This window comes from Tachysurus fulvidraco, chromosome 5, assembly GCF_022655615.1.
Source record: "Tachysurus fulvidraco isolate hzauxx_2018 chromosome 5, HZAU_PFXX_2.0, whole genome shotgun sequence".
Taxonomy (NCBI): domain Eukaryota; kingdom Metazoa; phylum Chordata; class Actinopteri; order Siluriformes; family Bagridae; genus Tachysurus; species Tachysurus fulvidraco.
The window spans coordinates 17584936-17599856 of record NC_062522.1 but is presented as its reverse complement, the minus strand read 5'-3'; the positions used below and the strand labels follow the sequence as shown (position 1 = coordinate 17599856).

General features: G+C 36.3%; 1 protein-coding gene across 4 annotated transcripts in view; it reads left to right on the top strand.

The window, feature by feature from the left end:
• Positions 1-14921, top strand: part of LOC113642868 (copine-9) — a 73310-nt gene that overhangs the window by 41023 nt on the left and 17366 nt on the right. For 3 of the 4 annotated variants that reach the window (XM_047814367.1, XM_027146610.2, XM_047814368.1), the window contains one exon: positions 12472-12535. In XM_047814367.1, the coding sequence (XP_047670323.1) occupies positions 12472-12535 (64 nt within the window). Of the gene's footprint in view, positions 1-12471; positions 12536-13635; positions 13721-14921 lie in introns of those variants that run through there. The other variant, XM_047814369.1, reaches the window with a different exon arrangement.

Below are 14921 nucleotides of genomic sequence, written 5' to 3'. Positions count from 1 at the left end.
GCCAAAATATATGCTTAGCCCCTCCTGTTAGCAGAGGATAGAAGATGGGAGGAGTGAACGTGGGCTGATGGGGGTTGCAGAGAGAGGGAAATGGTTCTGCTAAGAGGATGATGCTGTCGAGAGCTATTTTGGTTTGATGGGATAATCAGGATGGATGGGTGGGCTACTGAAAAAAACCTGCTCTCATGAGACTTGTTTCACAGACAGAGGAGAAGAGATAGAGACAAATGTGTTGAGAAGGATAGTCAGCAGAGGTCAGTACTATTAAGACATAGAAAAAAAAACAGAAAGGACTGGGAGAAAAAAGGGTGTAAAAGAATAAAGTGATAAGGGGTATGGTAGACAGTTAAAAACAGTAGAAGTGATAAAAACATAAATGCATCCACCAACATGTGTCATATTTAGACTAGAATATTTCTAAAGTATGGAGTACTTGTTGGCTCAGCAGTTATAACACAGAGCTGGTCATTGGAATGATAATAGTTAAAATCTCCCTTGGACTTTGAGTGAGACTTTCAGTCTTTGTCATGGCTCGATGACTGGGTCAGAGCATCTCCAAAACAGCATGTCTTGTGGGGTGTTCCCAGAATGCAGTGCTTAGTACCTTCCAAAAGTGGTCTAAGTAAGCAGTGACAGTGACTTGGTTGCCCAAGTTCTCCAGATTTCAATCTTTTTGAGGATCTGTTTGAGATGCTGGAGGCCACTTCACAGCTAACAGTATCTGCTGCTAACAAGCTGCAGCACACCTTGAGGAGTCCATGTCTCAATGAGTCAGACAGTCTCAGTGGCACAAGGGGAACCTATACAATACCTGGGAGGTAGTTTTAATGTTATGGTTGATCACTCTATGTAATATGGGTAAAACTATATACCTTCATTTAGAGGATGGAGCTCATACTAAAGGGTTCAGTGACTTTCTCATCTCATCAAGATGACTGGAAGCCACTTGATAATTAATAATGAACTTATAATTAATAATTAGCTTGCATGTATTCAAATCCTCTGTACTAAATAAATAGACAAACTATAAATAGAAGCCCTTAGTCTCATGGTGAGGAAATTTTCCAGAATGACTAATGTTTTCATTAAAAGGGGAACTATCTCTCTCTCTCTCTCTCTCTCTCTCTCTCTCTCTCTCTCTCTCTCTCTCTCTCTCTCTCTCTCTCTCTCTCTCTCTCTCTCTCTCTCTCTCTCTCTCTTGTGTGTTTCTGTCTGTGCCTCTATTTCTCTTACATAAAGAATATGTATTTCTATACTGTATGTCTATAATATACACTCTATACTTGGGAGATTTATTCTTATTCCTTATTTGATTGCACTCTGTCTCAAACATTTCTTTATTAAAATGATTTAGTAAACTGTTTATTAGCTATGGCAATAAGGGCTATCCAATATAGATTGCAACCTGCTGCATGGTTCTCTGGATTAGTCTATATGGAAAACCATTACATGAATATTTACTGTATATGAACCTACCTTATAGAGGCACTTAATGAAACTATACAATTACTGACTGGTGTAGATTTGTTGCAATGCACAGGTTGTCAGCCATCCTCCACTCCACCCTTTAAAGGAAAAAGGGCATCACCATAGCACAGTGGATATTAGTAGATATTAAATCTTACTAGATACCAGATATGTCTACATTCTGGATATTAATAGCCACTATGCTCAGAAAAGTGCATAACTGATTGATACCAGGTAGGTGTACCTAATAAACTGAGTATATATATCAGTATATTAAATCGGCTTGCTTTACTGCTCTGTATAAATCATTTACTTGAGCCAATATTATGCTAAATTACACAATGCATCCTTTATTACTTACACATCCCAGTGACTTGTGTTACACTAGTATGACTAAATGCTTTGTTGTCAGCACACACTAATGTAACAAGGTATGTTGGCAAGTCTTTCAGTTTGCGTGGGCTACATAATAGTTTAAGGTATAATGACAATTTTATGAGTTTTATATTTCATAGATTCCAGTTTTCCCCGTCAAACCTATGAAATTTAGGATCCAATCGAATAAAAATAAGGCCCCAGTTTTTTTTCCCATCTACTGTTATACCAAACAACACATATTTACTGTCAGGTAGTGAAATATTGATTAATAAACCCAAACCTGTGATGTATTAAATCAAAGGCATCATGGCTGCATTACTCATTAAGCAGAAAAACAAACGTGTTATTGATTCTTTGTATTTTACAGAGGGTATCATTCATCATGTTATGAGCTTTATCTGTCAGGTAATCAGTGTGGAAATATTTGGATTGTGTGTATGTGTTTGTGTGTGTATGGGTTTTGTGTGAGAGAGATAGAAAGGGAATATCTGCTTCTCGTTAAGAATCTTTCATAGAGTGTCACTGATTGCGTGTTTAGACTCAAGTATCTGATGAAGTATGTGACTTGGTTCTTCTCCTTATATACAGTCCCTTGTGTCTGCTGAGTTATTCAGGTGCTACCTGGCCTGAATAAGAGATTGTGAAAAAGTCTGTCTCTATCTTGCTGATTTCTCCCTCTGTGAAGCATTAGGTTCCAGATATGATTATGCCGCTATTCTTGGTGCTTGAATGAATGAATGAGCTTTCTGAAGGAGCACTCAAATCATGTTTCTACAAAACCAGGTGCACAGGTACAGAGGCTAAGGATATGCTGGTGCTGATGGGATGTTCTAGGTTAATTGGGGGGTTCAGGTCAGACAATTCACACAATAAGAATGCTGCTTAATAAGTGAAATGCATTTTATGCCCTTAGAAACGATTGTTTACCTATTCCACAGCTTATCTTTTCAGGCAGTGCATTTCAAACTGGTTTAAGAACGTCCTTTATGTCACAAAGCACATGTTGGTGACCAGGTTTGTGTGTGCTTGGTTGTGATAGACACGGAATGCTGTTTCGTGTCAGTGACTAATTGGAAGGGAACAGGAGAAACATTGCTGAAGCACTATTTGACATCTGTCTCTCTTCCTCAGGTTTTCTCTCCCACGTTTATTTTGTGGTGTAACTGAATGGGCTTTCAGTAATGGCACTCTTCCTATTGGGTTCCTTGTCACCCTACCCCAATGGATGGACAGAGACAGAAATTTATATTGAAAAAAGCAGTATATAGGGAGAGTTTTGCTTTGGAAGACTAAGCTGTATTCCTCTCTTCCAGTCAGAGGCCCATCATTCTAAGAAAACAAATGATCATGACCCTAAATGTGAAATGCCTTTATCCACAAAAGCACATACATACGTACACTACACACAGACATGATTTATAATTTTCACTATGAGTTATTTTCACTGTCTTGGATAATTCTTCAGCCAAACAATATTATACGCAATCCATAAAATAAAAGCTTCATTTACGGTTAAAAGATTCTTCATGAAGAGTGGCCACAAATAATTAAATGCATTATCACAACCTAAATAACATTCATACATAGTACGTTTGACTTACTATCCTACAGGACCATGCACTGATATAATTATTAATTATTAAAGCTATGGCTACATCTACATTTAATGCTAACCATTACTTGAGTAAGCAAAAACTTACTGCCTTTTATATAAAATAAAAGCTGTGGATAAACTGCTAAATCCAAGCAGTTTTCCTAATGTGGTCCAGCCAAATCAAGCCATATTCCTATCAGATTGCATTAAGATATAAAAACATGCCTCTCCCAACAAACACACACTGTCCTTAATTATTTATTGATGCTTATCTCAATTGAGTATTGCACTGTCACTGACTCAGCTGAATGCCACTCAGTGTCAAGTGTGTATCTTTCCATTCACAGCTGATGAAGTTGTCCCAACTCCTTAGTTCCTGCTGTTAATATTAATAGTGTGGATGTTATATTATTATTTATTATATTATAGATTTTACTGCACTGTTTCCATGGCACATACAACCACAGTCTAGTATTTCAAGATATTCATGTTGCCATGGTAACTGCAGACTCTATGACCATCCCTGAGGTATGCTGGAGGTCGGGATCCTGCAGGGACTAGCCCGTCATTTCACTCTGCTTTTGAGGAAGTATAAGGATTTCCAGTCACTCTGGATGTTAAACCTGGTGTTAGAGCCAGTGCAGTGAATCTAATTTTAGATGCTTACGTTTCTGAATGCTGTGCCATGATTAAAATTTTTTAGTAAAAGCTTTATTATTTTGTGATAAGCAACAAAAGCACTTTGTAAATCTATGTAGTAAAGCTTTTCTTATTGTTCCATCGTGACAGCTAAAATAAAAACCTGTTTGCTGGAAGCTCAAACACTGAGTTGGTGTTACAGTGTAGACCAGTGGCTGCTGGTTTTTGGGGAAGAATATATATATTCACAAAGTGCACCACCGACACAGATGCTTATAGCTGTAAAATAATATGAATAATAATACAGACACACACCTACATTTAATTGCACAGAATGCATATATATATATATATATATATATATATATATATATATATATATATATATATATATATATATATATATATATATATATATATTATATGCATTCTGTGTATATATATATATATATATATATATATATATATATATATATATATATATATATATATATTATATGCATTCTGTGCAGATATATATATATATACGTATATATATATACGTATATATATATAAACAAATCTTTCATCTTATTATAATAAAGCATGTATATCTATATCTATCCATTTATCTGTCTATGTATATACATGCTTTATTATTGATTATTGCTATACAGTACTTCTATAGTAACAGCTTATTTACTGAGACTTGTATGGTGGACCTTCACTATCTAAATTAAGTAATAAGTAGAGTGTGGCAGATGAGTCAGTGGCTTAGCAGGAGTCTGCACTGGGCATAATGGGGCAGTAGGCAATTAACAAGGCAGAACTGTTCCTTAGATTTCATAGAAACACAATGTAAAAAAAACAGCTTGCAAATAACCCGCACAGATAAGCAACAGGTGTGCCACGGTAATGGCTCACTTCCTCATGCTTCCACTGCAGACTCCTGCTAAACCACACCCCCACCTGCCACATCGAGTTTAAAAAGAAAGGGATGAAATTTAGTGTCACTTCTTTGCAGAACTTAGTAAGTCTTCACTGGAAAGTAAGGCTGGTGACTCTCAGAATATAAGCGATAACAGTAACTAATTCACAGTTAAAATTCTGTCCCTTCTTTAATAAATTAAAAATATTCATTAACACATAATCTATTATTTGTCATGCTGACCTGTGTATATTTTCCCTATACAGCATGACCTGTCATTTATTTTATATCTTTAAATAATTGGCAGCCACTGTTTTTTCATTTCCCTGCCATGATGTAAGTACACCTAATTTGGAATGAACATAGATCAAATTTTCAAAAGAAGTGATGTTCACATTTCTGTGATCAGACCATGATTTTGACAAATGACACAAATTTTAGTCATGGCTAATTCACACCCCTCCACATGAAGCCAGCTGAACACATCGGACTGCTGCTCATGCAACATCAAGGAGCACCGCGACATCTGCCCTCTTTTACATGCATTAGTCCATGATTGGTCAGTGTCACTGTGACTGATAGAGAGGAGAGAGTATTCCACCCTAATTTCCTGAGAACGCAGACAATTTTGTTTTATTCAGTTTATCTTATTATAGACCTGAAGTAAATTCGAATCATTTAGATGTATAGCAAGGTTTAATTGTTTATCCCTATCTTTTTTATTTTGTCATGTATGCACATGAACGTTGTGAGGCTGAAAGATTTCAGCTTCTAGAGAGCAGCTGAATCATTGAAGTTGAAAGTCACAGTGAGGACTTGCTGCAGCGGGGCTGCCGTTTGTGCTACTGCAACAACAAAGGCCTTCAAACAGCAAAGCCACTGCTGGGGAGAGACCAGAGCTGAGCTACCAAACTGTGAGAGTGATGGCTAACATGTGCTACCTCCATCAAGTGGCGCTGTTCCTTTATGCAAAATTGAAGTAAACACTTTTTGAGAAAAGCATTTTTATTGTGTATGTGTGAATGAATAGATACCTCATTAGCCAGTCTGTCCACCCTAAAAGCATTTTCATTCTAAAACCAATTGTCTTCATGCAAACTCTGAGAAATGGAAAGCTTTGGCATTGGAAAGTCTCAGACTTAAGTTACAGAATACATTATCTGTGCTGGACTGGCGACTTTCTGAATTGATTGTAAAAAATGTAGTCATTTTGACATGGGAAAGTCTTATGCAGTAAGCTTTAATCCAATACTGAAGCAGAACCCAAATCATATTCATAAATGAAACAGACGTTGAAAGAAAAAAGGTTCAGCTTGGGAGGGGATAATTTCTGATCCTATATTTTATTATCAATATACATTGGCCTGTCCGTGGGGTGTGCCAGCCCACTCACACTATGACTCAGTACCTGTTTACTAAATTGAAATAGATAGGATGAGGTAAGGATCAGAGGTCACTTTAGTGGAGTGTTGGCAATTGAGCTTGACCAGAGTTGCCTTCAGGTTTCCTAGGAGGTTTTAGAAAAAATCATTTGTGTTTTAGAAAAGGAGTACAGGTAATATATACAGTATCTAGTGAGCATGTTATATTTGCATTTATTATGGATAGATGAAGATGACGATGATGATGGTGTGTGTGCATGAGAGAGAGAGAGAGGATGTCTTTTTTTTAACATGTGCTATATGTGTCTGTAATATAAAGTATGAGTGTGTGCGTATGTTGTTTCTGTGTAGGTGTGTGTGTGTGTGTTTAGCTCTCTTGCATAAGGGAGTCTGTGTTTCTGATTGTATAACCTGTGTGGGGGAGATGGAGTCCTTATGTGCCTCTCTTTTCTGTATGTGTGTGTGTGTGTGTGTGTGTGTGTGTGTGTGTGTGTGTGTGTGTGTGTGTGTGTGTGTGTGTGTGTGTGTGTGTGTGTGTGTGTGTGTGTTTTTGGTTTATGTGTGATTATTTTGCTTGTCTTTTTTACTCGTCACATTTGAAGGTGATGGCATGTAAGCATCTCCTGCCTCATCTAAAAAGTGTACAGTGAAAGAAATGGATAAGTGGTAGGGGAGATACGTGGTAAGGGAGATACAGTATGACAGGAGATTCCCTCAGAAGCAGCAGACAGTTCAGTCACAGTCATGCAGAATATTCTGGTCGGCCACAGTTACACACGGTAACATTCTGAACTCCTTTTGGTAGTCTTGAACAATTTGCCTGCAATTAGCCTTTATTCCTGAAGCATACATTTCTGTCAAGTTTATACCAGTGACCTTTTTGTTCAGTGTGGCGTTGTTGTTCCACTTGAAAGCTCAGCTTCTTTCTCAAGTTTCTTTTCTGAATTCAAGTAATTCTTCTTTACATAATTACTGTCAAACTGTAGTTGCTCCATGTAAGGGGCTTTTATGGGGTTAGTTAGACTAAATACATCCTTTGTAAATTAAACCTAAAGGCTGTAGTTAAGCAAAAAAAAAACCCACAAAAAAAACCATTATACAGAACTAAACATTAATAAGGATTCATTTCTCAAATGCAGTTTAAGCAGTGTTTATTAGTATTTAAGTATCTTACTGAAACCCATAAGGCTTAATTAAAATTGTAATTGTAAAATTAGCAAAGTGAGTTTTAACTTGTTTTATAGTTCAGACCCAGTGCAGCAGAGGAAAAACTGGGACGAGGAATGTGTGGAAAAGTGTGTGCGCAAGTGAGAGAGAGGTAATAACCCGGCAATGTAGCAATCAAGTCACTGATTCTCATTCTAGCCTATTTCAATTTCATTATACTGAATTGTAGAAAGTGCATCAGTACCGTGGGAGAGCTTATATGGTGTGCTTTTATCTGTATTGGCAAAGTGATGCAACCTGCTGAGGCAATCCAGGCATGAGAAAAGAAATTCACAAAACTTGGCCGGAACCGAGTAGCCTGCTGGCATCATTATGAGTCTAGTATTCATTCTGTACACCTATCTTGAGCCTGTCGCTAGTGCTAACTCTAACTCCAGTGCTCACTTTTGCTTGTTAGTAAAAGTTGCAGAATATGTCTAATCTAATAGTTTGCCATAAAGAACGTAATCAATTCAATACAAGCAACAAGACTTCACAGCTTATATAATCTAAAGGTTTAAATGATGTTTGAAGTGTTTTTTTAATTATTGTACAACAGATAAAGACATTCGGTTTTGGAATTCAGAGCTTAGAATGATGCCATTTTTAATCGCTGTGAATTTAAGCTGCAAAGTGGTGAAAAAAGTTTTGGGTTTCATAATTCAATTCAATTCAAGTTTATTTGTATACCGCTTTTTACAATAGACATTGTCTCAAAGCAGTTTTACAGAACATAAACATAGAACAGAAGGTAAACATATGGAATAATATAAAGAATTAATATAATTAAAAAATTCAAAATTATTATTAGATATATTTAGTTCACAATGTGTATGTATTTATAAACTGTTGTTGATCAGACGTTTGTGGTTTTAACCCCAGCACTGCCAAGCTGCCACTGTTGAGCAAGGCCCTTAACCCTCTCTGCTTCATATCAATGCTGAGCCTGCATTTTGGCCCCAACTTTCTAAGCTGTGATATTTCAAGAAAAGTAATTCACTGTTCTGTAGGGAAGTGGTAGCTCAGTGTTTAGGGTGTTGAACTGCTGATCAGAGGGTTATAAGTTCAAATCCCAGGTCCACCAAGCTGCCAGTGCAGGGCCCCTGAGCAAGGCCCTTAACTCTCAATTGCTCAGTTGTATAAATTGAAAGAAAAAAAAAAACAAAGTCACTCTGGATAAGGGTGTCTGCTAAATGTTGTAAATGTATATTTGACAAAAATAAATGCTTCTTAATCCTGATACAACCTCGTAAATCATTTCAAATACGGAAATGTTACTTTGTTTGCTGTACATTGTCATTTGCTGAACTTGGTATTGAGAAGATTATTCTGTGTTCCTGAATAGGAATTACTGAGGTTATTTGGTTTTTCCTGGCCAGAGATACAGATTCTCTGCAGCATTACTCACATGTAGCAATGCGGTCCATTTGAGTGTCCCAAGTATTCTCAGATTGATGACACACATGTGAACACAGCAAATGAACTCAGACCCCTAAAGGGAACTGCACTCTAACCACCTCTGAAGAAACTTGTGGGTTGGTGTTCTTACACCTCTCCAGTTTTACCGTACATTACCTTACCTTAAATAAAAGAAAAAAAATTAAATAGCTATCTGTGGGGTTGTGTGCTCCCACAACATCAGCACTGTTAGCTAGTAATATGACACATATGCTAATAGAGGCATTGTTATAAAGCAGACTGTTAAAATGGACTATTATAATATCCACTGTCTGGCCACTTTATAAGGAACAATATAATAATACTGGTGGGGTCTCCCTTTGCTCTCAAAACAGCATCAATTCTTTATGGCGTGGATTCAACAAGATGGTGAAAAAAATCCTTTGAGATCTTAGTCCATGTTGACACGATTGCATCACACATTCTTGCAGATTTATCAGGTGAATCTCCTGTTCTACCACACTGTAAAGGTGTTCTACTGGATTCAGAGCCGGTGACTGGGAAAATTACTGAAGAACTCATTGTCATGAAAGCAGTTTCTTTGTGACATGCTGAATTATCATGTCTGAAGTTTGAAAATGTGTAAATTGTGGACATAAATTGATGCACCACAATTGTTCAGAGTGATTATCTGAGTTACTGTAGCTTTTTTATCAGCTCAAAATAGTCTGGCTATTCTCCAGTGACCTCTCTCATCAACAAGGTGTTTCTGTCTGTAGAGCTGCAGCTTCCTGAATGTTTTTTCTTTAATTGTGCCATTCTGAGTCAACAATGGAGGCTGTTGTGTGTGAAAGTCTCAGGAGATCAGCAGTTACGGGAAACTGGTACCCATCTGGTACCAACAATTATGCCATGGTCAAACATGCTCAGTAAGAGTATGAACGTATTTGGTCTGCACAAACCACTCAGCTGTTCTATTTCATGAAACATAATTTTCTTTTGATTGAAGCATTTAAAATCTTTTATTTTTCTTAGATTTTTTTTCTTTGCTTTTTTGATGCGGTCACTATTTTTATCTACAGACAGTGACTGCACCTTGTAAAGTAACTGAATTTGAATGTCACAGTTTTTCATGGCTGTTATAGTGCAGTAGGGCAAAAGAAATATGGCATGACCAGCAACTGGTCTTAGACCTACTCGGTTCTAAAAATGTCCAGAAAGAGAACTGTGTCCCCTTTTAGTCCACTTGCACTGTGAACACCAAAATCATTGAGCTCATTATCATTTCACTTAAACCTACAAGTTTCACCTACTGTACATGGCCATCTGATGGTAAGGCACAATGTGTGTATCAATCTCCTTAAAACATAAAAAGTCAAGATATCACAGTGCATCAATTCACTTTCTGACGCTCCTTGAGTATTTTTGTTGGTTGAAAAAAAAAATCAACATTTTATATGTAATTCATGTAGAGAATAAAAAGTTGGTGTACAAATATTTGACATAGCTGATTCGGTACTCAACTGTGTCTTGCTGTTTGTCTTATCTGATGCACTTAATGTACTTCCCAGTAATCTGCTGTATGTCTATTTCACTGTTTGACCTTGCTGAATTTTGTCGTCATTAGACTTGGACAATGTCAATAACTTCAACTTTGACTCTGAACAACGTATATTAATTAATAGGAGATTACTCAGATCAAAAATCAAGGCAAGTTAGACAACTTTCCAGTATACTTATGGAACAACCGAGCTGCCACTACCTCAAATGAACAATGTAATTTTTAAAAGAAAGGGGTGATTATTCCAAATATTTCATTTAGTTTAATCTTCATTTTACAGAATGTATTCAGTGTTTTTATGGTAAAAACAATGAATTGAAATGATTTATTTGTGAGTATGGGTGGCACAGTGACTCAGCAGATTAGCAGTGCAGCCTCACAGTGTTGAGGTTCTCAGTTCAATTCTGAGCTTGATTTACTGTCTGTGTGGAGTTCAATGCATAGTCTTTGTGTCCAAGTGGGTTTCCATGCACATTCCCAAAACAGGGCTTTGGCCTGAGATTCAAACTCACAACCTTCTAATCAGTAGTCCAACACCTTTTCCACAAGACTACCACCTGGTGTGCATGTGTATGGATGGATACATCAATTTTTTTAGGATTTTTTTTCAGGACTATTAATAGATTTTTTTTTAAATCCAATTCTTTGACATTCAAAAACTTTTAGTGAATGTTTCCGTAGTGATTAACAGTAATTCTGCATTCTGCTGCGATTTGTTAGGCAATTCATTATAAAGTACTTGCTCACCTCAACTTGACAGCTGGTCACAAGGCAGCATTACAATAGCCGATTATAATGAAGGGATTTTTGATTGCCCATTTCTCTCATCTTCTCTACACCTCCCGCATAATGAGATGACATTGGCATTGATTGCCTCATTCATCACTGGTTATATTCTGCTTTCTGCATGTCTAGATTGGTGACGTTTTCAAAGGTGCAGTCTGATAATCTGTTCTCAGGTAGCCCTAAGACAACTCTGAGAATAACATTACCTGCTATTATTCTTCCTTTAAAATAAAATATCAAACCTTTTCCCCATTGTACATACTGTAATATAGACCTGTATTGCTGCAACGGTCTAAACCAAATCCAAAATTAAACCGCATCTTATTTACAGTGAGTGCCTCTAGGGCTATTTCTGAATTTATGTGGCTCTAAGCAACAGTTTCTGAGACTTTTGGAGTTCTAGGCAACATGGATTAATTTACATTTGGCATTTGTTCTGGGGATCCCAGTGGCATGGGGACCCATAATTGACTGCTTATAACTAGATCCAGAGTGTCTCTTTTAAACACTTAGTATAAATAATAATAAGACTTAAAATCAATCAATAAATAAATGAATTTGTTACGACTGTATGTAGTCATTAGTATCATGAGCCTACATTATACATGAGCCTAGTTTGAATAAATAGTTGATTTAATGCACCTGAATAAATAAGCTTATATTCATATTAGCTAACTTTAGCTATCCACACCAGTGTTACGGTTGATAATGTTAATTCACTGAGTAAAATATTATTGTACTGAAATTTTTGTATCAGTATTTGTATTTATCTTCTTTACCTTATTTCCGTTTTTCTTAACTAGACACAAAATTTCTGTCCTTCAATTATTTACTTATATCTGATATTAGATGCTGATATTGACTGAGAGGTGTTGGGTTTGTGTGTATTAGTGAGGTACTGAATGATTGGAATCCTCCTGTTGGTTGACAGTGTTGAGCAATTGTTTGCCACTCACACTTTCACCTTTTAGACCTCTCACTCTGTCACACCATCTTAGGCTCTGTTTCAGTGAACACTGACACACACACACACACACACACACACTTCGTACCACAGAACTATTCATAGACTAGCACCGACTTTTCTGTTGTGACTGACTCTGTCTCTAATGAGTTTCTGTGAGTTCTCTTTCTCCCTCTTTCTTCCTTCCAGTGGGATTCCAGGGAAGAAGTGCGGCACCATCATCTTAAACGCTGAGGAACTGAGCAACTGCAGGGTCAGTTCAGCAAACACTCAATCATTTATGAAAAATCATTTATCATATATGCAAATTAGTTTAGGAACACTATTTATTATTCATGACACATTATATTACGCTGAATCAAATTACAGTGATATTATCATTATCACCATTTGTCATATCTCACAGAAATGAAAACATATGCACAGAAACTATAAACTATATAACTGGGTCACTGAATACAAAATTGTCAGTTACTGCTTGTTGAGTTAAAACTGGACATCTATTTGCTCTAAATGTTTTACCCTTAATTAGTATCATGTGTTTAATGCATGATCTACATTATTCATTTACATGTTTTAATCTGAATGCTGGTGCATCTTTTCATATGATAATAAATACGCTTTAAATACATGCAGTTAACAGTTCTAGCAAATGAAAGGGGACTAATATATTCATCAAATAAGTGAAGAGCGAAGGATATTAATGCAATAGCTTTTTTCTTTTTCTAAACAGAATTATTTATCTCATAGTTCATATTTCACTCTTGGAATAATTAGAAGCAGCAATTAGCAGAAATGGATAAGGAGATGATTTTTGAATGTTCTTGCATTCAGCCAATCTTAAAGACCTAAATAATGAGAGAGAGAGAGAGAGAGAGAGAGAGAGAGAGAGAGAGAGAGAGAGAGAGAGAGAGAGAGAGAGAGAGATGGAATCCCACATAAATTGTACATGCATATTGAATAAGGTTTTAGTACCCAGTTTTTAACTGAAACACATTTACACATTTCATTGTTTTTTAATTCACTCAGGGAACATTACACTGAGCTAGCTAAACAAGTTAGCAGTTTTTTCCATTAAAAAGGTCAAAATTATTTTTGAGCCTTTTAAAACTAATGACTCGTTGCGTATAATAGTAAGTGCTCAGCTGGAATTATGGTTTTAAATCCACTGTGAGTCGTGTGCTTTTTTTCACAGATGCTCCCAGAGAACACAATTGATTTTCTTTTCAATAGGAAAGGACTACACGTTCCTTGAATCACATTATTGTACAGCTTATTAAGCAGTCATCTGTGGCAAACTAGTGCTTTATACAGCCTGCTAAAGGTTATGCTGTCCTCTTAGTGTTCTGCACATGGTTGCACAAGTTAAACATAAGCTTTTTGTAGCCTCATGTGAATGCAAATGGCCACTACTTTGGAGTTTGCAGACTACTAAAATGTAAGTTAACATTAAAGCTTTAAATTATAATTTAAAAATGACACCCTTTAGCAGATGCAACTACTGCCTTAAACTAAACCTTTTGGAAACCTTTTTGCTGATGTTTATTTTATGATTTATCTATGCATTATTGAGTAAAACACTATTTTTCTTTTTCAATTTTACCACATAAAAAAGAAATGTTACAGAAAAAGGTTTCTGTGTCAGTAAAGAAAGCAACATGTTATGTAACAGACCAGTTATCATACTAAAAAAACATAATGAAGGCTGCTGAGTGTTTCATGCAGGAAGAGAAGCAAGTGCATCAGTCAGAGTCTCCAGAAGAACCATGGCAGATTCTCCAAAATGCTCATTAAAACTTTGCAGCTAATTTATAATTTCATAAAACCGAACAAGATGTACCTGATGTACTTTTCTTTTCTTTTTTTTGTCACACCAGCTATTGGCTTTGTTTAGATTATTACTGTTTACTTCTATTTATAGCATTTTATATATAGAAATGTTTCATTTCTTTAATTTTGAAAGCATCTTTTCTTTACAGCATTGTGCGTGAGACTTGCATGTGCACGAGGTTCTTGTGTCTTTTTTTTTAAGCCAAGGCACCAAATAACATTGTTAATATTATTTAACAACAGTAATCATCATCAACGAAAGTTGCTTGCCTGATTACTCATCACTGCTATACCTCCTACTTGAGACAGCAAAGCTCTGTGTACAGTATAATTATAGTGTAGTGTTGTGCTCTTAACTATTATTATTATTTTTTTTAAATAACATTAGTTTAAAGAATAGCTTGCAAGCATGCAAAAATTAACTTGAAAAGATCTTTGTGAACATCCAACAGGTCTTCATGAGCTCCAAAAAACAGATTCATCTCCCCAGATTTTAACAGCCTTAAGAAGCTTAAAGGCAGATGTAGGGGCATTTGATGTCTAAGGAATATGAAAAAGTGTGCATGCTCGTATAGAGATAATCAGGGGGAAATGAGAGTTTTTTCTTTGCCAGTGATTTCTCTGCCTGCACTTCCAACAGAATAAAACTTTCATTATAGGATATTTGCACAAGCAGATTAGGTGTTTTATTTCACAGTTTTATTCACAGCTATGTGTGTGTGTGTGTGTGTGTGTGTGTGTGTGTGTGTGTGTGTGTGTGTGTGTGTGTGTGTGTGTGTGTGTGTGTGTGTGTGTGTGTCTTGTATTTG